General features: G+C 36.9%; 1 protein-coding gene across 4 annotated transcripts in view; it reads right to left on the bottom strand.

Annotated features, from left to right (window-relative positions):
* The window catches only part of SNTG2 (syntrophin gamma 2), a 509,625-nt gene that overhangs the window by 171,253 nt on the left and 310,650 nt on the right, over positions 1-27,722 (bottom strand). For 3 of the 4 annotated variants that reach the window (XM_037813401.1, XM_037813404.1, XM_037813403.1), the window contains exon 9: positions 22,530-22,657. In XM_037813401.1, coding sequence (XP_037669329.1) covers positions 22,530-22,657 — 128 coding nt within the window. The remainder of the gene's footprint in view (positions 1-22,529; positions 22,658-27,722) is intronic. The other variant, XM_037813402.1, reaches the window with a different exon arrangement.

Below are 27,722 nucleotides of genomic sequence, written 5' to 3'. Positions count from 1 at the left end.
CATTTAAATGCCTGAGTTTGCCATCCTAATGGGTAGAGTTTCCTATTGAGAATCTCCTTTTACCTACTGATAGAAGAATCCATCTACTCTTTAAACTCAGCCATACTGTATAGTTTATTAATTTAAAAGTAGGTATAAAATGATTATGACTACTGAATCATTATATAGATATTTCTTTTTAGTTTCTAGTGTACTAGAACAGCCATAAGGAAATATCTGAAATTGTGACACTGTAACCCATACTATATTTCGAAATTTGCTCTATAACTACCTGTTAAACTCTCTATTGAAATTTATCACTTTTCTGTATATATGTTATATTTCACAATAAAAAATGTTCAAAAATAAAAATAAATAGGTATAATAAAGGCCCACTTCATTGGGTCACGAGGATGAAATTGAGATAAGGTATATAAAGTGGTTAGCACTAAATCTGGCACATGGTATTCACAAAATTATTGTGATTATCTCATCTTCTAGGGAAGAACTACTAAGGGAGCACTGATGTTTGCACTGAGTGGTTTGTACTTTTTTTTAACATATAAGAAGGCGTTCTTGATACTGGACTTTTAACACAGAATAGTAAAAACTAATCATAGTAACAATAATAACAAGAGTTGGAGGTTATTGTTTATTAAGGGCTTACTTTGAAGCAGACACTGTAGTAAGAAATTTATACTTCCAATTTATTTCATTCATACAACAATCAAATGAAACAGGCATTATTATTTCAATTCCCCAATGTAAAAACAATGTCAAAAGACATTGTGTAACCTGCCACAGGTTTGGCAGCTAGTAAGGGGTAGATTCTGAATTTAAATGCAGGCAATCTGACTCCTGGGCCCATTATGTTATATTACTTTCGAAAATGAAATTATTATATATTTGAGTCCCTGGATCATGGGTTGTAGTCATGCGTCTGTTATTCATGCCTAATGAAGCCCAACTATTTGTTCTAAAACATTCAAAGTAGGCACCTCCACTCAGCTGGAAGTATGATAAGTTATCGTAACAGAAACATGCACCTATGACATTTTTCTTCCACTTGAATACTTCACACATTCAATTACACCTGAAGCTTCTCAGGTAAAGGAAAAGTCTTTCCTTCTCTTTAAATCTTTCATGAACTTTCCAGCCACCTAATATCAAAGATGCCAGCACATATTTCTTCTGAGTCCCTACTGCACTATTGTCTACATTATCAAATTGTGTTTAATAAACATGATTAAAATTTTATAACATTATGGCATGTATATATTTATCCAACTTATCTTTGTTTTCCCTTTCCATTCCAAAGGATAAAACCACAGAATTAAAATAGATTTACAAAATTAAAATATCTGTATCACAATATCCTTGGCATAAATCAATCTGTGAAAATTATTCAAAAAAATGAAATAAAATGGATAGAAAATTGCACATTCTGACTACAAACAGTGAAGTGACAAAATAGTAGCTAGCAGGCTCAAATCTGGTGCTAACAGAATCTCCTAGCCCTCACCCACAAGGCTCAAAGCTCCTCCTAAAACAAGAAGAGACAGGATCCAGGTACAAGGTAGTATCTGAAATAACATATAGGATGAAAGGTAGGGGTCTGCTGCAAAAAAGGAAGCACCTAGCAAACCACTCCCAATTTAGCTAAGGCTGTGAATATGTCAGTAATGAAGCCAAATAAATGAAAATAATTGCTCTCCAAAGAACAAGCACATTCAAAGGAGAAAAGGAGGCAAGGGGCTAGAAGTCAAAGAAATCTTTCCTCACTCAAACTGAAACAAGAGTTCTAAGTTCTCTGATCCTCACCAGGGTCCTTATTTTTGCAAAAATCAATATCACTTTTTAAGAGAGCATAACATGTCACTGAATATAACCCGGGTTTTGTGATATAACTGCTTAGATTTTATTGGTGACATTAGATTAGTGGTTGCATTAAATAACTAAATTCCCATTGTAATCATTAATGGAAATTTTGTATTTAAGCAAAAAGTTATTTGTGAATATAAGCTTTGTGCTTAGAGAATGTATGTGCATTTATCTGGCAGTAGGGGAGGATATAAACTCTTTGCATCACTAGTGAATTCATCGGATGTGTAATCCTTTGCTAAATATAATTATAGGTATTTGATAGAGGGGAAAAAAAAGAGTTTGACAGCATGAGGTGGTAAAGGGGAAAGAGATCTCCTTTTACTCATAACAGTCAATGATTACTGAGTCCCCCTTCTAGCTCTAAAACCTTGTGATTCTATTTTATCACTGAGACATTCTTCCTTTGTAGTGAAGGTTGAGAAATTGATTGTGGAAGAGCAACTCATATGTGTCATAAAATACTGTTCTTAGAACTGGAGATACAGTGAAGTATTAAAACCACAGCCTTAAGAACCGGACAGCCTAGATCCCACAGGGGCTACCACTGACTTGCTGTGTGACTTAGGAAAACCATTTAACCTCTCTAGGCTCTCTCCCTCACTTTAAAAATGGGGATAGTACTATCCAGCATAGAGGATCAACAAACAGAAGAGAAATCTTCACCCATGGCCTGGATGGTAGCTGAACCTTAATAAATAGTGGCAATCCTAATAGTATAGTACTAGAATTATTATAAACTTGTCATAGAATACATACATAGAATGCATATATGTATTTTTGTTTTGTAAAATACTATTGCAAAATATATTTATATCTCAGAGAAAATAGTTCAACTTGATTAAAGATGTTAAAGAAAATTGGAAATATTTCAATACAACAATATTTAGGCTTTAATTTAAAATGGAAATTACACATTCCTTTCTCTCCTAAATATAGTCACTCATGTCCACATAACCATGTGAAAAAGACAATACTTTAAGGTAGAGATTTAAAGGAAACTAAGTTGTGCCTGAACAGTGAGAGAGTTCAAAGACTGTCTTCCACAAATTTTTGTCATTGGTAAATAAAGCTACTGATAGTAGATACTTAGATGAAGACTTTCTCTCTGCAGAAAAGAACACTCTCATCTTCTTAGGTGAGAAGATAGAGATTAATTTTATTATTTGGTTTATTTATATCCCCCAACTAGCCTGTGAGCTCCTTTAATGCAATAACCAGATCTTTTACCTCCATGAATCTCTCGTGCCTTCTGAAGTGCTTGACGCATAGTAGATGCTCTATTCCTGCTTGGTGAATAAATATCTTAACTCTGCATTTGCCCTTAAAACAAAAACAAAAAACACACAATCTCTTCTAGTGATGAAGAAATAGCTCTTATAAAAATCTACATTTATTCAAAATGCAGAGATAAGGATATTATTAAATGTATGAGGCAAAGGACAAGCTGAAACCCAAAAAACTTCAGTGTTTTAGGCAGAAGACAGGTCTGGGTTGCCCATCATTTGTCCTGGGAATTAACATTGTTGAGGTTGCTAAAGATGTATGCGAAGCAAGTTTAATTACCTTGATTACATTCTTAAATTCTTCATATTTGAACAGAGAATCATAAATCTTAAAAGTTCAAATTTACATAATGTTAAAGTTGTTTTTAACAAATTGAAAACACTTTAAATCAAAAACAGAAATATATTTATTATCTATGAAAATAAAAAAATTATAAAAGATTCTTAGATGGCTGAAGTCACTGAAACTGCTGAATCGCAATGTTTTGTTTTTACGACTAATTTAAATAATGGAACTTGCAACTTTATCCTATAGTTAAAGGATATAAGTATAACAAAAGCATTGCATCTGTCACTCAAGTTTCCTTTAGTCTTTAGTTGCAGTGTCCCCAAAAAACTAGTTTGAGAATTTCCCCCAAATGTATATGTTAGTTTATAATACAACTTCTGTGTCCAGGAGGATATTAATGTGTCCTTAAAGGCTTTGCTTTCATTAAGCAAATCGTTTAAATCCCTAAATATCTCTTTCAACATTACTAACAGAGGTCATTTCTAATAGAAGCAGCTGCTACACCAGCATATAATGCTAGTTGGTGCCATGGGGAAGTAAACATTTCACACAGTTCTACTTCTGTATCTTCTCCTGAGTTAACTACTATGAAAGGCTGAATTGTGGCTTATGAATTTCCTGAAATGGCACAATCTACACTGGGGAATGTTCCAAGTAACAATTCCTTCCTTGAAAAATATACATTTTCATTACAGTCTTCCAGGTGTTCCAGTGCCGATTAACCTTTGTTTTTAAATCCATATCCATATTACTAACTACACAGCCCATATAGATTTCACCTATGTGAATAGCCTATTAGACTATCTTAAAGCCAACTGAATCAAACGAGTGTTTTAAAAATAGCAGAGTTTGGCATTAGGTAGATAAATGTGTTGGTCAACAGACTTACTTTCACACTTTTAAAGTCCCAATTTTATTTGCATAATAAATTGTTTTTTAAGAACCATATCTTTTTTTCATTTATTTTTATAGCAAGTTGAGTTAACATTTTGGAGAGGATACAGATGGAGAAACAGGCACATTTATACACTGCTTGGGGTCTAAACTTTCAGGCAGTGAATGAGATATTTGGCAAAATATTTTCAAGGCATTAAAATTTAAAAGAAAATTTTTTATTTTACAAGCAAACAATCCCTTTTCCTGCCTCCTTCTAACCCCATAACCTCCTATCTGCTTTCTATTTCTGTGTTTGCTATTTTTAGTCCCCTCTAATAAGTGATAGAATACAATTTTGCTCTTTATATGCCTTGATTTTCTAGATGAGCATGATGTTTTCAAGGTTCTTCCATGTTGGGGCATATCTCATAATATTATTTCCTATGGCCAAATAATAATTCCATGTGTGTATGAGCCACATTTTGTTTATACATTCATTTGTTGATGGATACTTGGGTTGCTTCCAGTTTTGGGCTACTGTGAATGCTGCTGCTATAAACATTAGTGCACAAATATCTTTAACTCTCTTTGGGTATATATCTAGAAGTGGGAATGCCAGGTCATATGGTTATCCTATACTTAATTTTTTGAGGAACCACCATCTTGCTTTCCACAGCGGCTGCACCATTTTACACTCCAACCAACAATGCACTAAATTTCCAGTTATGCCACATCCTCTCCAGCACTTTCTATTTTTCATTTTTAAGTAACAACCATCCTCGTGGGAGTGAAGTGCTATCTCATGGTTCTGATTTGCATTTCCCTAACAGCTAACAATGTTGAACATCTTTTGGAGAAATATCTATTCAAGCCCTTAGCCCATTTGTTAATTGGGTTGTCTTTTTGAGGTTGAACTGTGAAAGTTCTTTCCATATTCTGGATATTAATCCTTTATCCAATTTATGGTTTGAAACTATTTTCTGCCATTCTGTAGGTTGTCTTTTCACTTTCATGCTAGTTATCTTGGATGCAAAAGCTTTTAATTCTGACAAAATCAAATTTATCTGTTTCTTTTGTTGATCATGCTTTTGGTGGAATACCTAAGAATCCATTGCCAAATCCCAGGTCACAAATATTTGCTCCTATACTATCTTCTAACACCTTTATAGTTTTAGCTCTTTTATTTTGGTCCATGACCCATTTTGAGTTGATTTTAGACATGGTATGTGTTTGGGGTCTAACTTCCTTCTTTTGCATATGGATATACAGCTTTCCCAAATCATTTGTTGTTGAGACCTTTCCTTCTCCACTGCATGTACTTAGCACCCCTGTCAAAATCAATTGATCATAAATATGTAGATCTATTTCTGGACTTTCAGTCTGTTTCACTGATTTAATTATCTGTCTTTGTGCCAGTACCATACTGATTTGATTACTGTAGCTTTGTAGTGCAATCTGAAATCAGGAAGTGTGAATCTGCCATCCTGTTCTTATTTTTCAAGAGTTAAAAATAACCCTTTTATTCCATAATTCACCTTTATAATTTATTCTAATAAAATAATTACAAATGTGAACAAAAATTAAATATAGGGATATTACATAATTCTTAAGAATAAATGCCTTTAAAAAGAAAAATAAACTATTGTTCCCATACTGGGGAATGGTGGGAAAAACATATGCTATAAACACAAAGTTAGATTACTACAAATTCATGCTTTCATTAAAATCATGTTCTTAATATATTTATCTACAATGCTACCTTTTTTCTGTAGGAAAAATCTAGACACATATATATCAAAATAAAAATGATAATAAACTCTCATGTGGGGATTAGTTAAATTTTTCAACTCATTTATATTTTAAATTTCCCTGAATTAACATTTTAAGTTATATACATGTACACACACACACACACACACACACACACACAAATATATATATACATGTGTTGCCAAATACCAATGACTTCCTTGTTGATCACCACCTGTCAAATATTTATTACTCAATGGCTGTTTTACTTCCTCAGGAAACCTTTGCTAATAGCACCCAACATTTTCAAGGTACTATGACCTTTATCTTCCTTAATCACTACAATACTTTATAGTTTTTGTTGCATAAATATTATAATTATCTGTTTGCTAGAATACAAATTCACAGATGATAGAAAGTAGTCTTCTTTTCCCCCACTGCATCATGAGGCACAAAAAGGTGGTCAATAAATATTTCCTGAATAAAATTCCATCTCCAAGATTCAATCACAAGTCCTTCAGGGTTAGAGAAAAATTCTGATTGGCAAACACTAGAAAATACAGCCTCCTCCATAGACAGAGATGCTGGATTTGCACAGGGTTGTCCTGGAAGGCATCTCAGAACTATTCTTTGGTCTCAACCACTGATTTGCCTTGCTGGTCCTGGATTAACAGATTAGGCTTACCTGGGGATTGAAGGGAAATCCCGGAGAGTCAGCATGAATTGGAGTGGGGGCCAGGAAATGTAATGATGGCATGTGGTTATAGTGGAATAGGGAGTCTGAACATGGTTTTTGAAAATAACATGGAACTACAAGAAAATAGGAATAAGATTAATGGCTCCCAGTATCACATACAGCTGCCACATATCCTAGACTTTACGTCCTGAGCTTTATAGTGCCAAAGAATACCAGGATCAGCATATTTCTCAAGATCAGAAAAAAAAAAAGCCCTTGTGTTTTTTCCCACCTTATTTGCATATTTAGCTGTGCACAGTCTTCACAATATTTTCATACTCCATATGATGCTTAATTTTTACCTCTAAAGAGCATTTTGTCAATGTTTTCTGGCTAATAGTATGCTACTAATTTTATGGAAGCCCGAAAAAATCAATAAAAGAAGGTCATGGCAGTATAAAACATGTAATCCAGAATTTCATGCCCATCTTTTCCTCGTATTTCTGCATTTTTTGGCTGCTGAATGCGAAAGAGGTCACTGATATGAAAATAATTCTTTAAAATTAATAAAAAAAACTCTTTCTAGGTAACTATAAAGTTAAATAATAAATAAATTGGGAAGGATACCACATATATTACTAACAGAGATAATTATAGTTAATGATAAAAATAGCTAGCAAGCATTAATTGAATATTAACTTTGTAATAAGCACTGCGTAAAATACTGCAGGTTTTACCAGTTTAATCTTCACAAAAATCCTACAAAGAAAGCCTTATTATTATTACCTATTAAATAGATGAGAAAAGTGAAGCACAGGTAGATTAATCAACTTAATCACAAGGCTAGAAAGTGGCAGAGGCACTTGAACACATACACACACACAAATTAAAAAGAACTTGAGTCTCTGATTCCATGGCAACACTTCTGAACTATAACACCATAGTGCCTCCTGAAAATTGTGTACTTCAAAACCACATGGAACTTCCGGCTCTGGGGGCCGCAGTCGTGAGCGTGAGGGCTTCCGTCCTCGCTGGATTCGGCGGTCCGAGCGCTCTTGCGCGGCTGCTTCCCTGGCGGCTCCGGGAGGACGAGTCGGGCAGGGGGCTGGGACCCGCCTTCGCGCCGCCGTGAGACTCGGGAGCGCCCCCGTTGCCGCCGGGGCCTCGGCTTTCGGGGTCTTCCCCCCAGCCCGCCGCGTCCGCAGCCCCCGACGCGGGCCTGGGCCTGGTGCGTGCTGGACGCGGGAGCCTGAGGCTCGGAGCCGGGGCGGCCTGTGCGCATGTCCCGACCTGGGCAGGGCTGGGTGGGGTCGCCCGTGGGGTCGCCCGCCCCGCCCCTCCCATCCCTGCCCTGTCCCCGGGTCCCTTGATGGCGGCGCCCACGGACCGGCGCAGTTATGGGTGACCTTTGAGGACGTGGCTGTGACCTTCACCTCAGAGGAGTGGGGACAGCTGGACCTGGCCCAGAGGACCCTGTACCGGGAAGTGATGCTGGAGACCTGTGGGTTCCTGGCCTCTCTGGGATGTCCTGTTCCCATATACGAACTCACCAGTCAGCTGGAGCACAAGCAGGAGCTATGGACAGTGAAGAAAGGCCTCTCCCAATGTACCTGTGCAGGGTCCCGTGATGGCGGACATATCACTGATGGTCTCAGCTCAAGCTCTCTCTGGCTGTTCCCTACTGGAAACCAGACTGTGGCCATGAAGGAGGAGGCCGCTGCAGTAGGCTGTGATTGATGCTCCAGGGCACATGACATCAGGACTCATGAAGGAAACAGCGGCTCATTGTCGAATCTCCCAAGAAGGATGCAAGAAGCTGGGGGAATCCAGAAGGATGGAGCAGCTGTTCCAGATGCCCCCCCCTTGGTGCCCCTCCTATGGGGTGGATGATGACTCCTCCATCATGTGGAGTGATCGGAACTGGTCTGCATCCATGTCAGGGAATTCGCTGTGGTGGTGGAGGAAGGGGAGGCTTCCATCAGCCCTGCATCACAAGAGCCTTGGGTCCCTCTGGACCTTTATATTTGGCCAGCGACAGGCTCTCTTCCTGTCCTCCTGCCCTCCTGCCCCCACGGCCAGTGCCACTGCCTCTGGTTTTCTGGGCATTGGTGACCTTTGAGGACTTGGTTGTGACTTTACCCATGAGGATTGGGGGCAGCTTAATGTGGCCCAGAGGACCCTTTCCTGGAGGTGATGTTCAGATCTGTGGGCGTCTGGTTTTTCTGGGCGGAGAAACCAAACCCAAGACCAGACAGCCTACCACTTCTCAGCCGTGCTTGTCTGTGGGAGTCTCACTCCAGGCACAACGGACTCAGAAACTGTCAAGGGGATCCAAGTTGGGCAAACGAGGGGATGGGCTGGACCATCACAATTATGGGAAGGGTGCTTGAGCCCAGGGGCAGTTTCTCAGAAAGAGCCTCCTCAGGAAGATGAGCCCTGAATGCAGTGGTTTGGATCCAGTGATAGTCTGAGCTCAAGAGTCTCACAGAAGCAAATGTCTCCAGGAAATGCTCACCATGAATGTGACTCAGACAGCTAAAGACCCCAAGATCCACTCAGGAAAGAACCTCTAAAATGCAGGGGATGCAGGAAAGGGCTTATACATTTGCATTTTCTTCCACATTGGTGGATTCATGCTGGAGGGAAACCCTGTGAATGCAGTGAGTGTGGGAAAGCCTCATGAGAGGGCAGACCTCAGTCAACACATGAGGATTCACCCTGGGGAAAAGCTATTTGAGTGTTGCCAGTGTGGGAAGGCCTTGACCCACTACTCTACTTCTGTGCTGCATAATCTGAGCCACAGAGGAGAAAAACACTTTGTGTACAAAGAATGCATTAAAGCCTTTTGTGATAGGCCAGCCTTCCTTCAGCAGTGTGCCATTCTCACGGGAAAGAAGTCCTACAGGTGAAATGAACATGGAAAGACCTTCATCTTCCTCTCTAATTTTTCTGGCATAATAGAATGCACACAGGAGAAAACCCTTTTGAGTACAAAGGATGTGGGAAATCCTTTCTTGACAGCTCTTCCCTAATTCAACCCCTGAGCAGTCACACTGGTGAGAACTATAAGTGCAGTGAATGTGGAAGAGCTTTCAGCCCTAGCTCATCCCTCACTCAGCACTGAAGGATTCACACTGGAGAGAAACCCAGAGATGTGGGAATGCCTTTTGCAAAGGGGCCCACCTCAGTCAACAACAGAGAACTCATACTCAGGAAAGACCTTTTGAATGCAACTACTGAGAAAATCTTTTAGCCAGAGGAAATATCTTACTTGCCATCTGAACATTTATACTGAAGAGAAACTCCATAAGCATCATTGTTGTGAGAAGACCTTCTGAGGCATACTTTCACTTATTGTCATTTAGAGTCATATTGGAAATTGACCCAGCCTAGAACTTTATTTTACATCTGAGAATTTATAAAGGAGAAAGAGCCACTGGTTACCGTACAATTACAAAAACCTTTGGCTACAGCTTAACCTTTGTTTACATTGAAAAGCCATCTCAGGAATACAAACCATGTTTTTTTAACCCATTCTTATGGGTGCAGACCTATTGTGATGGGACCTTTTGGATAGGCTGTTTCAACTGGGATGTGACTCACCCAGTTCAAGGTGGGTCTTAATCATTTACTGGAGCCCTTTATGAGAGGATAACAGGCAGAAACACAGAGAGAAAGCACAGAGAGATAAGAAACACTCAGAGAAGCAAGAAGGAGCCAGAGGAGCTGAGAGAGAGAGCCACTGAAACCAGCACCCAGGAGAGAAGGACCAGCAGATGTCGCCAAGTGCTTCCCGTGTGACAGAGGAACGCAGGATGCCAGTAGCCTTTCTTCAGAGAAGCGATCCTCTTGTTGATGCCTTAATTTGGACATTTTCATGGCCTTAGAATTGTAACTTGTAACTTAATAAATTCCCATTGTTAAAAGCCAAAACAAAGCAAAACAAAACAAAAAAACCACATGGATTGCTGGTTTTATGACTGTATAGCATAGTCTGTCCATGGATGACAATCTATATTAAACCTGTATTTGTTTTGGTACTTAATAAAATTCAATCTTTTGGAACTGTTCTATAACTCCAGTCTCATAATCACTATTTTGACTCTTGAGTTATCATTTTTTATATTTTTTTCTGCTGGGAAAGAAATCTTGTATCTGATAAGAGAACTGAAGAAAAGGCAAACAGCTCACCCGAAATATCTAACAAAAGCTTTCAAACCAGGTTGAGTCTAGGTAAATGTAAAAATATCTATGCCAGTAAATTATTCAGCCAGGAGAATATCTTACCTTCTTAAGTAGGACTGAATATAAGATGAGGAGACAACTTGAATGAATTTGGCAAAATACCATTTGAGAGACCTGTTATTGACTTCTCCCAAACTGCAGACATTGTGCACCAGAAAGCTTTGGGAATACCTAAGATGATGAGCATAGGAAAGGAAAGGAGAGTCAGAGAGATCTGAGTCTCCTGAAGTAAGAACAGAGTAGATAAGGAGGAAGAGAGGGTAGGCACTGTGTCATAGGAGTTGGAGAGGTAAAAGCTCAGAAAAGGATCAAGCTTGGTCAAAGGTCACAGTTGCACATTCAGGACTGCTTGCAAGGCAAGGCAGGAAAAAAGAGCAAATAAAACTAACTGTAGTTTTGAAAAGTGTGACCTCAAAAGCAGTTAGAAAGATAGCCTAGTAGGTAAATAAGAGGGCTCCCCCATCAACCAACATCCCTAACACTTGGGTTAATATCCATGGAGTGAGATAAATGTACCAGGTATTGTGCACCCTAGAGATACAGGTTTTTATACCAGGGCCTACATTAGAATCCTCTTTTATCCATCTACTTTCTCAGGGAAGTGGGGCATGCACATTATTATGCTTCTTTCATCTATAATGATTCAATTCTTCCAACTTGCAAATCCCTTCCTATTTATTTCCATTTCAAACTTGGAAAGCACATTAAATCTCCACACACAAAGGAAAGGAAAATCAACCTAACATTCAGAGGGGAAGATCTGTGATGAATTTATCTTGCTTGGATAAGAAGAAAAGATGTTGATGTCCAAAAGGTAAGACTTTGCATTATCTATCAGTAGACAGGGCACTAATCCCTTACAGTCAAAATGAATAACCCTCTGAGATAGAAATAAAAGATACTACATTGAGAAATTGCCATTTGATGCACTAAAAGAGAGAAAGAGGGAGACAGAGAAGGGGAGAAAAAAACATTTTTTTTTTTGCCTTAGGCAGCAAGATACAGTAGAGATAAGGAATAAGCTAAAGAGAAAGCATAATGGTATTTAGAAAAAAGAGTGAAATGTTGCCACTGATACTGTTTACATCAATTACTTTTCAAGAGCTTTTTGAATTCCCAGAAAAGGAAAAAAAATGCTTGTAATTTCAACCTGGCAGCAGCTATTCAAAGTTCATTTCCACATTTGCTATTGAGAGAGGTAGTAATTAACTTATATTTGTAAATCAGCAATATTTGTTCTGTAGTAACACAAACTTAGAAAAGTTATATAAAAGTGATCATTAAAAAGTTAGTGTATATTCATAAATCATCAAAGAAATTCTCTGTGGTTTTCACTGGGGTTTGTAGATATTCATAAGACTTTAATACCCCAATTCATTTAAGTGCCTACTGAGTGGAAAAGACATCTGCTAGGGCCATGGATGGAACCGAGCTGAGTAAGACATGGCTCCTGCCTAAAGGAGAGCTAATAAACAACGACATTAGATGGGCATGATTCCCATTGAATGTGGGGTACTTCAGCAGCATGGGGAGAAGCCAGTGAGTAATGAGGTGGAGACTTTTAACTGAGATGTTCCCACTGCACACCCACTCAGCCATGAAGGAAAGTTTCCGAGTCCCTGTTTACAGGGCCACCATGGAAGGGAGAACAGTATTCGATACAAGCCTAGGCAGGGTTGAGTTATATGGTCCATGATTTGAGAAGGTATACAGAGAAAGCACAGTGGAAATTATTTTAAGAGTTAAAGTCAGTAATTACAGACCAAGAACACATTAGGAATATTTAAAAAATTGGTTCTCTATGTAGAATATTCTTATTTCAATATTAAAGTTGGAAATACTCATTCAGTTGTAGGGCTCTTTCTTACCCAAGAATACAGTTGGCACTATCCAGAATTCAGGCTAAGTTACTGAGCTGCTGTTGTCCCTTCATGACCTTTTCTTTTTATGCATAAATGAGGGTGTCATGCCTCCTAGTAACTCCACATATAAGGCTGTCACAGCAATTTCCAATATTTAAGAAAGCATGGTTTCCATTAAAGGAAAGATCTCCATGTCCTTAAACACATTCTACATTCCTTGATGAATGCAGAATTTTTTCCTGTAAGCATACATACAGAGCATAGCCAAAGTGCTATACACTTTTGATAATCTATGTAGAATGGCATTATTCTTTCAATAAACAAGGACTATATGGTTCTACCCCCAAAATGTAATTTTTTGAAAAATTTAAAGACAGTTCATAAAAAAAGTCCTGACATATATCAGCTAATAGCTATGCTGTAGAATCCCTTTATTAAATATTAACAACCCCACTGATTACCAACATTAGAGAAGGGCTCTTCGTGAATCATGGAACAAGATAAAATAAGACCACTAAAGAATTATGCCCAAACAAATACAAAAACAAAGAAACTGTCCAACTACAAAAATACCCAACATATCCCACTCCTGGCTATCCTAACTAACTATGCTTCTCCAATGACAAGTCTGGCCCAGCTTCTTCCAACTTTTCATTTTTATACTCCTAGATAAAATTCATTAAGCTTAAGGATGAGTACTGTACTTTCAGAATTTCCTAACTATAGGAAATCTACTGAAGAAGAATCTTTTTGGGCATGAGTATTTAAAAATGAAAAAAATCATATACAAAATAAATCAGAGTATTTAGCAAGATAATTTTGACTCATAGTATCACTTTTCAAAATGTGCTTATCTGCAATATGTCTGTTTTTATTCTAACTACTATAAAGCCCATCTGGTAGAATGTTATGTACTCTTTTTTCTCCTTCTAAGATAAGGTGAGTTCCTACAAAGTAAATGGAATTTTGTAAGTGATAAAACAATTTCTTTGTTATTTTCAAATAACACCATAGTTTTGTTCCCACCGTTCTACACTTATGTCCCAGCCACTCCCTCCTTTCCTCCCCCCTTTTCTCCTCTCCGTTCATTGATTTAGAAAAGGAAATCTATTGGAAACCTACATAAAACATGACATGAACAGGAAAATACAAAACAATGCTTTATTTGCAATATTTAAATTATTCCATGATTATGTGGAAACTAGGCTCCTGAACTTTTTCAATTGTTCTTTGGAGATAAACACTCAAATAAGAATTTCTTTCTTTTCATTTAGCCATTCCCTATCCCCCTGTGAACAATTAAAAATTACAATAATCTGACATCTGTTCAGTATATTTCAAAGCACCTTCAAACTTACAGTTTTAATATATCTTATCTTCATAGAACTATCTTATGAAGTAGCAAATATTAACATCATCTTTTACTCTCTTTGTTTAAACAGAAGAGGACATAGTAAAAAAAAAAAAAAAAAGCCTTGATGATTTACCCAAGTCATAGGCCCCTTAAAAGGCAAAAGCGGAATTAGAAATTCTCTATTTTACAAATCCACTACTCTTTATTTTATGCCATCTGTCTCCCTAGAGGTAAAGCAATTTGTCACAGTTCCCAAGAAGAGCCATATTGTGAAATGAGCACTATAACTTATAATGTCTTTAGTAAGGCTGTCTCATAAGGATTCCTCATTATTTAAATTAATTTGGATTTTAGGAATCACACAAATTTCTCTTGTTTAAGAATATTCTCTCTTCTGGTAATCTCCAAAATACATTCATTTCTATTAGTTATTTGTGTTCCTTTCTCTTTCTTGGTCAGTATGCCAGTTTGAATGTATTATGTCCCTCAAAACACCATTATTTTTGATGTAATCTTGTGTGGGTAGACGTATAGACATATCAGTGTTGATTAGATTGTAATTCTTTGAGTGTTTCCATGGAGATGTGACCCACCCAACTGTGGGTGATGACTCTGACTGGATAATTTCCATGGAGGTGTTACCCCACTCATTCAGGGTGGGTCTAAATTAAATCACTGGAGCCATATAAATGGGCTGACAAACAGAAGTAACTCAGTGCAGCTGTGGGTGACATTTTGAAGAGGAGCTACAGCCAAGAGGGACACTTTGAAGAAAGCACAAGAGCTGCAGATGAGAGACAGTTTGAAGATGGCTGTTGAAAGCAGACTCTTGCTCTGGAGAAGGTGAGAGATGACAAATATTCCAAGTGCAACTAAGAGTGACATTTTTTAGGAACTGCAGCCTGGAGAGGGATGTCCTGGGAGAAAGCCATTTTGAAACCAGAACTTTGGAGCAGACACCAGCCACGTGCCTTCCCAGCTAACAGAGGTTTTCTGGACGCTATTGGCCATCCTCCAGCGAAGGTATTCGACTGCTGATACGTTACCTTGGACACTTTATGGCCTTAAGACTGTAACTGTGTAACCAAATAAACCTCCTTTTATAAAGCCAATCCATCTCTGGTGTTTTGCATTCCGGCAGCTTTAGCAAACTAGAACAGTCTAGCAAAAGAGTTTTTATTTTATTGATCTTTTCACAGAACCAACTTTTGATTTTGTTTATTCTCTTTCATTTTTTATTCACTCTTATTTACCACTCTTCTAATCTTTGCTATTTTCTTCCTTCTGTTTGCTTTGGGTTTAGTTTGCTCTTCTTTTTCTAGTTCCTTCAGTTGTGAGTTTAGGTCTCTGATTTGAGATCTTTCTTCTTTTTTAATATAATCAATTAGAGCTATAGATTTCCCTGTCAGCACTGTCTTTGCTACACCCCATATACTTTGGTATATTGCATTTTCATTTTCATTTGCATCAACACATTTTATAATTTTCCTTGTGATTTCTACTTTGACCTTTGGTTGTTTAAGTGTGCGTTGTTTAATTTCCACGTATTTGTGAATTTTACAGTTCTCCCTCTGTTATAGATACCAGCTTCATTCCATTGTGGTCAGAGGAGATACACTGTATGACTTCAATTTTTTTAATTTATTGAGATTTGTTCTGTGACCTAACATGTGGTCTATGCTGGAGAATGATCATGCACTAGGGAAGAATGGGCATTCTGTTGCTGTTGGTTGAAGCATTCTTTGCATGTCTGGTCTACTTGGTTTACAGTATCATTTAAATCTTCTATTTCCTTATTGATCTTCTTCTAGATTTTCTATCCATTATTGAAAGTGGCATATTGAAGTCTCCTACTATGGTGTAGTTCTATTTCCCCTTTCAAATCTGTCTTTATTTGCATTGTATATGTTGATGCTCTGTCATTAGAAGCATATATATTTATAATTGTTATGTCTTATTGAATGGACCCCTTTATCAGTAAATAGGGACCTTCTTTATAACTTGCATCAATGTTCTACTTAAAGTCTATTTTATCTGATATTAGTATAGCTACCCCAGGTCTCTTTTGGTTTTTTGAATGGTATTTTTTTTCAGCTTTTCACTTTCAGACTACTTGTGTCTTTGAATTTAAGTTGAGTCTACTGTAAACAGCATATAATTGGGTCATGCTTTTTTAACCATTCTGCTAATCTCTGCCTTTTGACTAGAGAGTTTAATCCTTTGACATTTAAAGTAACTACTGAAAATGCATTACTTTCTTCTGCCATTTTGTTCTTTGCTCTTTGTAAGTCTTACACCTTGCTGTCCCTTAATTCTTCCATTAATGGCTACTTTCATATTGATTTGATTTTTAGGTATTGTTCCATTTTGAGTCCCTTCTCATTTCTTTCTGTATAGATTTTGTCAGATATTTTCTTTGTGGTTAACATCCTAAATCTGTAACAATCCTATTTGATTTAATGCCAAGTTAACTTCAACGCTATGTACATACATCGTTCCTTTTCCCTACCACCACCCACCTTTTTTGGTACTTGGTACAAACTATATCTTACACATTGTCCAAAACCAAAGATTGTCATTAGTTTTGATTCCTTTGCATTTTAGAACCTGTAATAAGGAAAAAGTGGAGTTACAAAACTAAAAAGTTCAGTACAATGAGATTGGCCTTTATGATTACCCGTATGGTTGTATTTACTGGAGGTCCTTATTTCTTCATGCTGTTTTGATCCACTATCTAGTGTCCTTTCCTTTCAGTCTGAAGAGCTCCTGTTAGCATTGCGTGTAGGGCAGTTCTAATGACAGACTCCCTGAGCTTCACCTTCACCTCTCCCTCATTTTTTTAAATGCAGTTTTATTGAGATATATTCACATACCTTATAATCTATCCAAAGTATACAATCAGTGGCTTCCAGTATCATCATATAGTTGTGCATTCATTACCACAATCAATTTTAGAACATTTTCATCATTCCAAAACAAAAAAATAGAAGTAAATAAAAGATACGTAAACCATCCCATATTCCTTACCCTCCCTATTATTTTATATATATATATATGTGTGTGTGTGTGTGCATGTATATATATATATATATATATAATTATTTTATTACTCATCTAGCCCATACACTGGGTAAAGGAAGTGTCAGTCACAAGGTTTTCACAATCACATGGTTACACAGTTATGCAATATCATCAAGAATCAAGTCTACTGGATTTCAGATTCATGTATTTCCTTCTAGCTATTCAAATACACTAGAAACTAAAAAGAAATATTCATATAATGTATAAGAATAACCTCCAGAATGACCTCTCAACTCTATTTTAAATCTCTCAGCCACTGAAACTATACTTTGTTTCAGTTCTTTTCTCCCTTTTGGTCAAGATGGCATTCTCAATCCCACAATGCCAGGGCCAGCTCATCCCTGGGAGTCCTGTTCCTCATTGCCAGGGAGACTTACACCCCCTGAGAATTATGTACTACATAGAGGGGAGGGTAGTGAGTTTATTTGCAGAGTTTATCTCTCATTTTTGAAATAAGTCTTGTTAGATACAAAATTCTTGGTTGGTAACTGTTTTCTTTCAGCACTTTAAATATTTCATTCCACTGCCTTCTTGCCTTTATGGTTTCTGATAAGAAATCAACCTTGTTCTTACTGGGCCCCTCCTTGTATATAGCACTTTTTTTTTTTTTAAACTTTTAGAATTCTGTTCTTGACTTTGGCATTTGTCAGTTTGACTACTATGTGGTGGGCATGGCTCTCTTTGAGTTTATCCTGTTTGGGTTTCGTTGGGATTCTCTCTTGTGAATATTCATGTCTTTGAAGTTTGGAAGCTCTGCAATTACTTATGTGAACATTCCTTCAGCCTCTTTATTTCTTCTCCTGGGTTGTACATAATGCATATATTTGGTACACTTGATGTTGTGTCCCACAGATCTTTTAGGCTCTATTCACTTTTTTTTCCATTCATTTTTCTTTCTGTTCCTCAGCTTGAATCATTTCAATTGTCTTGTCTCCAAGTTCATTGATTCTTCTTCTGACTGCTCCAATCTGCTGTTGAAGCCCTCTAGGGAGTTTTTCCTATCAATTATTTTAGTCTTAAACTGTGGTCTTTCTGTTTTATTTTAAAATTTAATCTCTTTACTGACATTCTCATATTGATTACTCATTGCTTTCAGAGTAGGCTTTAGTTCTTTCTCCATGCTTTCTTTTACCGTCTTAAGCACAATGAGGATCATTGTTTAAAATCTTTGTCTGGCATATCCAAATCTGGTCATCTTCATTGATGGTTCTGGACTTTTATTTTGCTCCTTTGGGTGGATCATCATTTCTTGTTTCTTTGTTTGTCTTGTAATCTTTTGGTGCACACTGTTCATTTTAATATTTTTAAGTGTTAACTCTAGGATTTAGCTCCTGAGCTGTTTGTTCCTCAAGTCTGTATCCAGCTAGTGAGAGGAGAGAAATTTCCTGGAATGCCAGGGGCATTTTTTAATGCTAAGTTTATTTATTTATTTTTTGATTTGGGACTTGACCAGCTAGTGAAACCCTTTAACTGTTCTCTGAAGTTTTGAGGAAAAGGGCTCTGCCAGTTTTTCCTACTTGTTCAATGATTCTGTAGGGGAATAGCACCCTGAAGTTTCTTGCACAGCCAATCAGGTTGACCTGTCCTTCAAAGGCTAATTATATTTTAAAAGACAAAGTCCTGAGGCTTTTTTAAATACATGTTATTATATACTTCCCAAGATGGACATTTTGTTGAGTAATTGCAGTAAGTAGAATCTTAAGATGGGTCCAATATTCCCAGGGCCTGGTGAACACATACCATCTTCCAATGACTCAGTCAAATACACATCTAGGTGCTGCTATGAAGGGAGTTTCCTAATGTAATTTAGTTACCAAATCAGCTGACTTTAAATTAGGGAGATTAATCAGGTGGGCCTGACCTAATCATGTGAGGTCTCTGTATCTGAGTCTAGGAGTCAGAGACAAAAGAAGTCAGAAACTGGATGCAGAAGGAGGATTTGATGCACGAGAGGTTAGCCGTGGAGAAACACATGGAGGAAATCAAGTTGCAAGGAGTGTGGGTGCTCTCTAACAGCTGAGTGGCCCCTGGTTGAAACCTAGCAAGAAGCTGGGGAAGTCAGTCCTACAAACCATAAGGAACTGAATTCTGCCAAAACCTTAATGAACCTTGAAGAAGACACTGAGCCTCAGTTGAGAATGCAGCCCAGCCATGCCATGCCAGATCCCTGACTCATGGAGAGTATGAGATAATAATTTTGTTGTTTTAAGCCACTGAATGCGTAGTACTTTGTCATGCAGCTGTAAGAAATTAATATAGCAATATTTAAGCAAAACTCTAACTTTCATAATAATAATAACCACCCCATCAATAACCATGTTTTTCTTCACATAATGTCAGAGAAATATATCAATAGTAACTCAGTAACCAAATCACATTATAATGTGAAATAATTAGTGATGATACATGGCTACTTTTCAATATCGTGAGACCTGGCTCATTTTCTCTACAAAAGCACTTTTTGTAAAAAACTCTGCTTTTGTAAAGAGTAAGCTGACATCCTTATTGAACTTTCTGTTTTTATGTCTGTATTAGTATAATCTCAAACATTCCCTCCCCGCCATGTTCTTATTGAACAATTTTTTGGACTGTTTAGCCAATGATTTAATCTTTATTAATGGTGACATACCCTTTATATAAACACTTTATTTCCATCTTACCCAAGAATCACTTGGGAATAAACTACAACAGACAATAAACAGTCAAAGATACTGTATGGATGTAGACATTCTTGTGGCACTTTGGAGGCAGTGGGATGTTAAAACAGGTGTGCTTATTAAAACTGGTTTTTATAATTTAAATACTTAAATGCAAAAGAGTTCATTTGGAATGTGCACCTCCTATTTAGAAGAGTCCTTTACAAACAAACCTTCAGGAACTAAGGAACCTTATAGTCATTCAGTCTAATAACTTTCATAGATTAAAAAGAAGTTGGTGGTGATTAATTTGAGGACATATAACTAGACAATGACAGTCAGGGCTAGGATACACAGGTACGTTGACTTCCAACTACTGGGGTTTTTGGTTCATTGGTTGGGTTTTACCCTCTATAAGACATTTCCTATAACCTCTTCCCAGGCTATAGTTTACCATTTTTGTTTTAAGACTTTTACACTTAGAATTGGAATTTTCTAAATTTGCCCCATAGATTTCTCAACCATGGAGAAACCTCAGGAGAAAATAAAACAGGACATTTATAATTTTATCTGTTCAGGTACAAATGTTCATCTTTCTTGCCCCCCATCCCCCATCCTATAAACAGGGACTTTGACACGTTTTTTCCCTGAACAAAAACATTTTACAAAATGCAGTTTGCATCCTATCCATTTTGCTTCCAGCACCTTCGTGCCCCTGCCCAAATCTTGCTTTAAACCATGAAAAATAAGTCAGAAAAAGATAAGAAGATATATTCGCCATCATAAACCAACATATTCTTGACTTGTTAAAAAAGTAGAAGCCTTTCTATTTGTTGTTAGGGCTTGATAGCTTTTCTAATGCAAAAAGAATAAGTGGGAGTGATAGTTGGCTCAAACTTTACAACCTTCTTGCTTTCTATTTAATTCTTTGTAGACACAATGCATTTATCGTAATAATAACTTTATGGATGGCTTGATGGGTCAGAATCCTTTGATGCCAAGAATAATACACTGTCTATAAATATTCTCAAGCAGCCAAATGGTTATTAATATCTGTATTTAGTTAATAATTACAACAGAGCTCCTATTTTTTTTCCTCTAGACATTTCATCTTGTGCCCTGTAGACACTGGCAGTGGGAGGACAGGGTACTGCCTGTGACAAATGAATGGCATTAATCTTTAAACCTGAGGCTGGAGAGACATATCTTTTCTCTGTCACATTGAGGTGGCATATGGACTAGCAAGTGCTTGATGAAGTTCAGATTTTCTACTTTTCCAGGAACCTATTTAATTTAAATACACTGATAGAGATCAGACAACACAATATTTCATTGTCTGCCAAAACAGATATCATGCCCAAGTCTTACTCAGTTCCTAAATAAACCAACCCCACCAAAGAAACAAATTGTAAGTAAGAAGGCAACATACACACACTGGTTTTAAGAGAAGTTCATGGCAGTAAAAGAATAAACTGCTTATACATTTTGTTATATTAATAAATTTACAACAGGTATTTATCAATTTATCTGCCATCTATCTAATCTAATCTCTGTCTCTCTGTCTCTCTCTCTCTCTCTCTCTATCCATCTACCCATCTATATCTGTCATATATCTGTCTACTGATCTTTCCACCTTTATAGTTATACACATATTATTATCAGGTCTGTGTTTTAAAAAATTAGCCAGACATTACGAAATGAAATTTAGAGTTCCTGTTAGTGCTGCGATATCATGAGCAGGCACATTCATTGTAAGAGGTTGTGCAACTAATATCAGTTAATACTGAAAATCAAATTATAACCGTTCACCAAAAGCATTATTAGCTAGACCTCACACTTCAGACTCCCCTGAACCACCCCCCCCAAATACTTTATCAAGACATTGCTCACTTTTAAAAAATCACTTTCCCTTTGCTGAGAGTTAACAAGACAGATGGTTCACACAGTTTTCTACACAACTGTCTTAAGACTGAAGAAAGAAATTCACTGAGCAGTTTATTGTTGGCCTTTTGATGGTGATCAAATAGTACAATTAACCACAGATAACATATTATAATTAGGAGTAAAAAACTCGATTATTCTAACAAAAAAAGTAATGGAAACATTAACCTTTAGCAATAAATCTTTGAAATTATTTAATTAACCAAGCTCAAAAGCTAGTGAACATTTATTTAACACTGGTGCTGTTCTAATCCTCTGATTTTATTAATGAAGAAAATAAGGTCTACAGAGTTTAAATGACTTTTCTTATATCATTTGTAACTTAGAAAATAATGCCAGTCATGCTATTCCCAATTTACTTCTCTTAACATTTAAAATTGAAAACAGAATTTCTTACTGTAACTACGCTTCTGAAGAAATAACAACAATCCTTTTACTACTAGATAGAACTATTCCAAGTAATAAATCAGCTGATGTGTTGATTATTGCTTCCTCATTTTTCCCTTTATATTTGCCTTTTTTGTTTTTTTTTGCAAATGCTAAAACCATTAGAAAATTGTCACATGAACTTGCATAGCAATGGAAACACCTGGAAGCAATCAATGAATTATTAAGAACTGGCAAAACTACATGTGAGTCATTAGTTTTTCCCATTTCAGACAATGGTCACACACCTTAATTTTTCTGTTCCAGCTTTGTACCTTGAGATTCGAGCCATAGACAGAGGAACTGACAAGCTGTCGAGCCAGCGCTTCTCATATTTTGGTTCATTAGCTATGGGCGAGGAAGGTGATGATGGAGCCTGTGCAAAATACAGGAGAATCAATAATCATAGAGTCTGTCAGAAAGCACCATATACAAGGAAAGGCATTTATAAGTGCTTGAAATATCATGTCTCATAAAATTCAAATTAGATGCATTTTAGCCGATAAAAAAGTATATGAGATGATTTTCACAAAAACCTAGAAAAAAATAAGGGCTCTTGTACTTGAATTTAAATAATTTTTCTCTTTCTCTCTCTTAATAAAATATGTACAAGAGAGAGAAAAGTCATATGGAAGGAGAAGGGGGAAAAGAGGCCTAAATTTGAAGGGGAAAGTTAGAGGTATAACAAACGTTGCTAAGTCAATACTTGCTATAGTAAGAGAGAAAACAAATCAATTTGATATGTCAGTTTAGAACAATTTAGGCATAACATATAATAAATGATAATATTATACCATTCTAATGGATATCCAGGTTATATGATCATACTTATTAACTAACAGCAAAAACCCCGCTGTCTAGACAATGGATATGAGTCTGCCATCCAGAAGCAGAGCACAGAGCCAATGAAGATGGAGGAGAGTCTTTTGCTCCTCAATAGGGGCTGAAGGAGAGAGGAATATGTGAGAAAGTGAATGAATCCATGCAAATGCATTACATTTCAAGATAAAATATTCTGCACATATCCAACTAATAAAGGGATTAGAAAATTGGTTCTAGGCAAGAAAACAGCCCAATATACCTATTTCTAGTTTTTCTGAAGGAGTCATTAGTTGCCTGATCCTTCTTTATTTCAGAGCCCATAGCTCACTGTGAATGAAATAAAATATTGATTCATTTTATTCCAAGTCCAACCATGGACATGGACATGCCCCATCTCAAGATGGACACCTATTTTACATTCACACAGCATTGTCAAAATTATTAGCAGTATTATCTTTGAATGAAGATAAGTTTTTATAGTACTTTCCAGTTTCATGTACAATATCTCGCTTTATTTATTTAAGCCATGCCACCATCTGAATAGCACACACTGGGAACTCAGAGGTTGGCATATTTGTCCTTCTTAATTTAGAGCTGAGGAAACTGATGGGGGAAATGAAGTAAGGAAGGAACCATTAAATATAAAGGACCTAGAATTTATAGTGTTAAAAATAAATCTGTCTTCTCCCCCAGCTTCTCTAGTCAGGAAAGAGTTCTCAAATTAAGAAACTGTAGACAAATATTGAAAGCTGGGTGGATCTCTAAGATTCTTTGTTAAATATTCAGAAGGAGGGACTGCAGAGCCTCATCTAACATTTCAGAGGCATGAAAGGCCTCCTAAGGATCCTAAGGCTCAGCGTTGCTGCTCCATTCATTTATCTACTCGGCTTCCAAGAATCCTAAGGCTGTCGTCCCGCAGTCTCAGAGAAGGCTCAAGACACAGAACGACCTATGTCAAAAAAATTTATAGATGTGACTTCTGACTAGTTGGAATGGGTGAAAAATTGATAACAAAATATACATAAAAGTTTTTAAAAATAATTATATCAGCTTGGAATAAAAGGATTAGACTTTACAAAATGAAGAGGCCTTTGCATGCTAGAACCAAGATGGCAGGAATCAGGCAGAGAATGTCACTTAGTTGCAAACACAGGCCACTTCTAATTAAAAAGAAGTGAAGTCCAAGGGCCAGAGCCAAGATCCATAGGGAACAACTCTCAGGAAGTAGAAATGAGCCTTAATCAAGGACCTGGAAACATATGCCTAATTTATTTCATTATCAATATGGATTGATGACTGCTCTGTCCCTTCCATTTTCCATCTTTTGAATGGGAGTGTCTATTGTGGTTTTCCCTGACTCACTATTGCAAGCTGCGTGCATGTGAGGCATATAACTTATCTCTTAAGTTCACAAGCTGTCGAGGAAGTACACTTGAGAGCTATACCCCCCAAAACTGTACCTAAAGAGGATCATCTACAATTGAACCCTATTTTTTTTTTGAAGATTTCCCTCCAGTCTGAGCCTGGTGTTCAAAACTAAAGGAAGCTTTGTGGGATCTTGGGAATAGGTAGGTTTATTTTGCATGTGAGGTGAATGCAAATAATTTATGGCCAAAAGATAGTCTGTTGTGATTTAAAATTATTTTGGCAAAATTACTTGTTCATAAAAATGGCACGTACTTCACCTTCACTGTTTTGGCATGCTCACTCTTGGCACCCAGCTACCACACTGTGAGGAACCCAAGCAGGCCATGGAGACACCCATATGGGAAGAAACTGAGGGTCTAGCCCACAGCCCAGGTTGAACTGGACAGCCAGCACCCACTTGCTACATCAGACTTTCTGTTCTACATTTTTACTTGGCCACTATGTTTAGATAATCATCATTCCAAATATAGGAAATTGATGAAAATGTGGGTTTGTTGACTAGCATGATGAATGTTGGAAATGTGTTCTTATTAGGGAAATTAAAGCTATTCTGGATGTGTGAACTGGATAAAATATTTTAGAATCATTCCCCACTCTAGGAATCCAGCATGGCTTATGCTTATTTCCAAAAAAGCTTGTGTCTATCTGTCATAAGGTTGAATAGTGTTCATCAAAAGATATTGGGTCCTCAACACTGTAGGTTTTAGAGGATCTTCTTGACCAAAAGGGGGAAGAGAGATGAAACAAAATAAGGTTCCAGTGGCTGAGAGATTTCAAGTGGAGTTGAGAGGTATTCTTATGCACTATAGAGATACCAACTTTTAAGTCTTTAATGTGTTGGAATGGCTAGAGGGAAATACCTGAAGCTGTTGAACTGCAAGCGAGTGATTTTGATTCTTGAAGACACCTGTATAATTACGTAGCTTGCACAGTGTGACTGTGTGATTGTGGAAACCTTGTGGCTCACACTCCCTTTTTCTACTCAGGACAGATGAGTGGAAAAATGGGGAAAAAAATTGGATGAAGAATAGGGTGGGATGGAGGGGATGGAAAGATTTAGGTGTTCTTTTTTGCTTTTATTTTTATTTTGGAGTAAGGAAAAGGTTCAAAAATTGATTCTGGTTATGAATGCACAAATGTATGATGGTTCTGTGAACAACTGACTGTACACTGTGGATGACTGTAGGGTGTGTGAATATATCTCAATAATACTGTATTAAAAAAGTAAATGAACAATGGGGGAGAGGAGGGAAATGTGATGTTTTGGATGTTCTTTTTTATTTTTATTTTTATTTTATTTTTTGGAGTAATGAAAATATTCAAAGATTGTGGTGATGAATACACAACTATATGATAATACTGTAAACAACTGATTGTACACTTCGACTGTATGTTATATGGTTATATCTCAATAAACTTGCCTAAAAAAAAGATATTGGGTCCTAATTCCTGGAGCCTATAAATGTTAGTTTATTTGGAAAAAAAGTCTCTGCAGAAGTGATTAAATTAAGGATATTGAGATGGGGATATTACCTTAGATTATCTAGGTGGGCCCTAATGCAATCACATCTATCCTTATAAGCAGAAGGCAGAACAATATTCAACATAGACACAAAGAAAAGGAGAAAGTGATATTTCCATGGAGCAACAGAGTGGAGAAATGTGTTCACAAGCCAAGGAAAGCTGGCAGCCACCAGAAGCTGAAAGTGGCAAGGAACAGAATTTTCCCTAAAGCCTCTGGAAGGAGCATGGTTCTGCTGACACCTTGATTTCAGCCCAGTGATACTTATTTTGGATTTTTGACCTTCAGAACTGTAAGAGAATGAGTTTATCTTGTTTTACATTGTTATAGCACCACAGGAAACTAATACATCCACCATGCACTCTGGGTTCTGCTGCCTATACAACTGATATTCTCTTGACTCTGGAATCTTTGCATTTGCTTGAATGAAACTTTTATGCAAGTAAAGAACACCTAAAAGGCAGAGACCTGGAGCCTTCCTGAGCCACAAAAAAAGTTGAATGAATTGCTTCTTTCCTATCTGCTTGCTTATAAATATCAACATAATTACTGGCCAAGATGAATTAGAACTAGAGACTCATGTTCATTATAAATTGGTACTGACACTGTGATGTGGTACCTAATATTCCCTACCTCAAGCTTCACTGACAGTCAGCAGCATCCATCAAAAATACACCATATATACAAACACACACCCCCTTAAGAATTCTGTGTGGCTGAACTGGCATTGATTGCTTTACAGCAATTTTTCACATGGCTTCATTTCAGGCTTCCTGGTGATTTACTTATGATCTTTGTTATTCTATAAGTCCCTTTCTTATTCCTCTCCCATTTCACAAATTATTTGTAGAGCTCCAGGATTTTATGGAAAGATCTCTCACCAAACATGTGGTATGAAGGATAACAAATCAATTTTAAGGCTCGGTTGGAATGGGATAACACAAAGCATCATAGTAAAGGGAGTAGCAACATATTAAAAAGATTTGTTAACAAAACAAAAGATCAAACAACCAGGGGTTAGGTTTGGGTTATTTTCTTGACATTCTTTATTTTATTTATTAATTCCAGAGTTGACAGCTCAAAATCCAAAGGTGGCAATGTTGTAATATTAGAGATTCAGGCTAGATTTTTATTGTTCATTAATTATCTTTTTACATTAGGTCCTAACTTCCAGTAAAACATTTGCTTTTGGTGCATGTGTGAGCAGAGCATTGGGAGGCTTTCAGATTTATTAATTTACTATGTATTTTATACCAGTTTTGCTGAAATACTCGTCAGCATAAACTGCTGCTCCCTGTATAATAATTCATTATAATTTATTGTATATTGTGGATTGTCTTTAGTTATCAATATACTTTGAATTTTATCACCAGTGTTTGTATTCACAATACTACATTTGGGATATGGGACTTCATTGCTAGTGATATTTTTGTGTGTTTTGTTCAGTGCCGCATCACTGATTCAACTATACAGCTGTGATATCCTATCATTTCTTCAGTAATTAGAATAGTAATGAAAAACAATGGAAAATTTCACACTGGATGCCAGTATGCAATAAAAATCATTTAAATGAAAAAATAATAGGAGTTATTTTATAAAATCATTTAAAAATCACTTTCAAAAAAATGTAAGATTAAAATAAAACACTTCTACAATAGGAAAACAATTT

Source organism: Choloepus didactylus, chromosome 20 (genome assembly GCF_015220235.1).
Source record: "Choloepus didactylus isolate mChoDid1 chromosome 20, mChoDid1.pri, whole genome shotgun sequence".
NCBI classification, from domain to species: Eukaryota; Metazoa; Chordata; class Mammalia; order Pilosa; family Megalonychidae; genus Choloepus; species Choloepus didactylus.
This window is presented reverse-complemented; position numbering and strand designations above follow the sequence as displayed.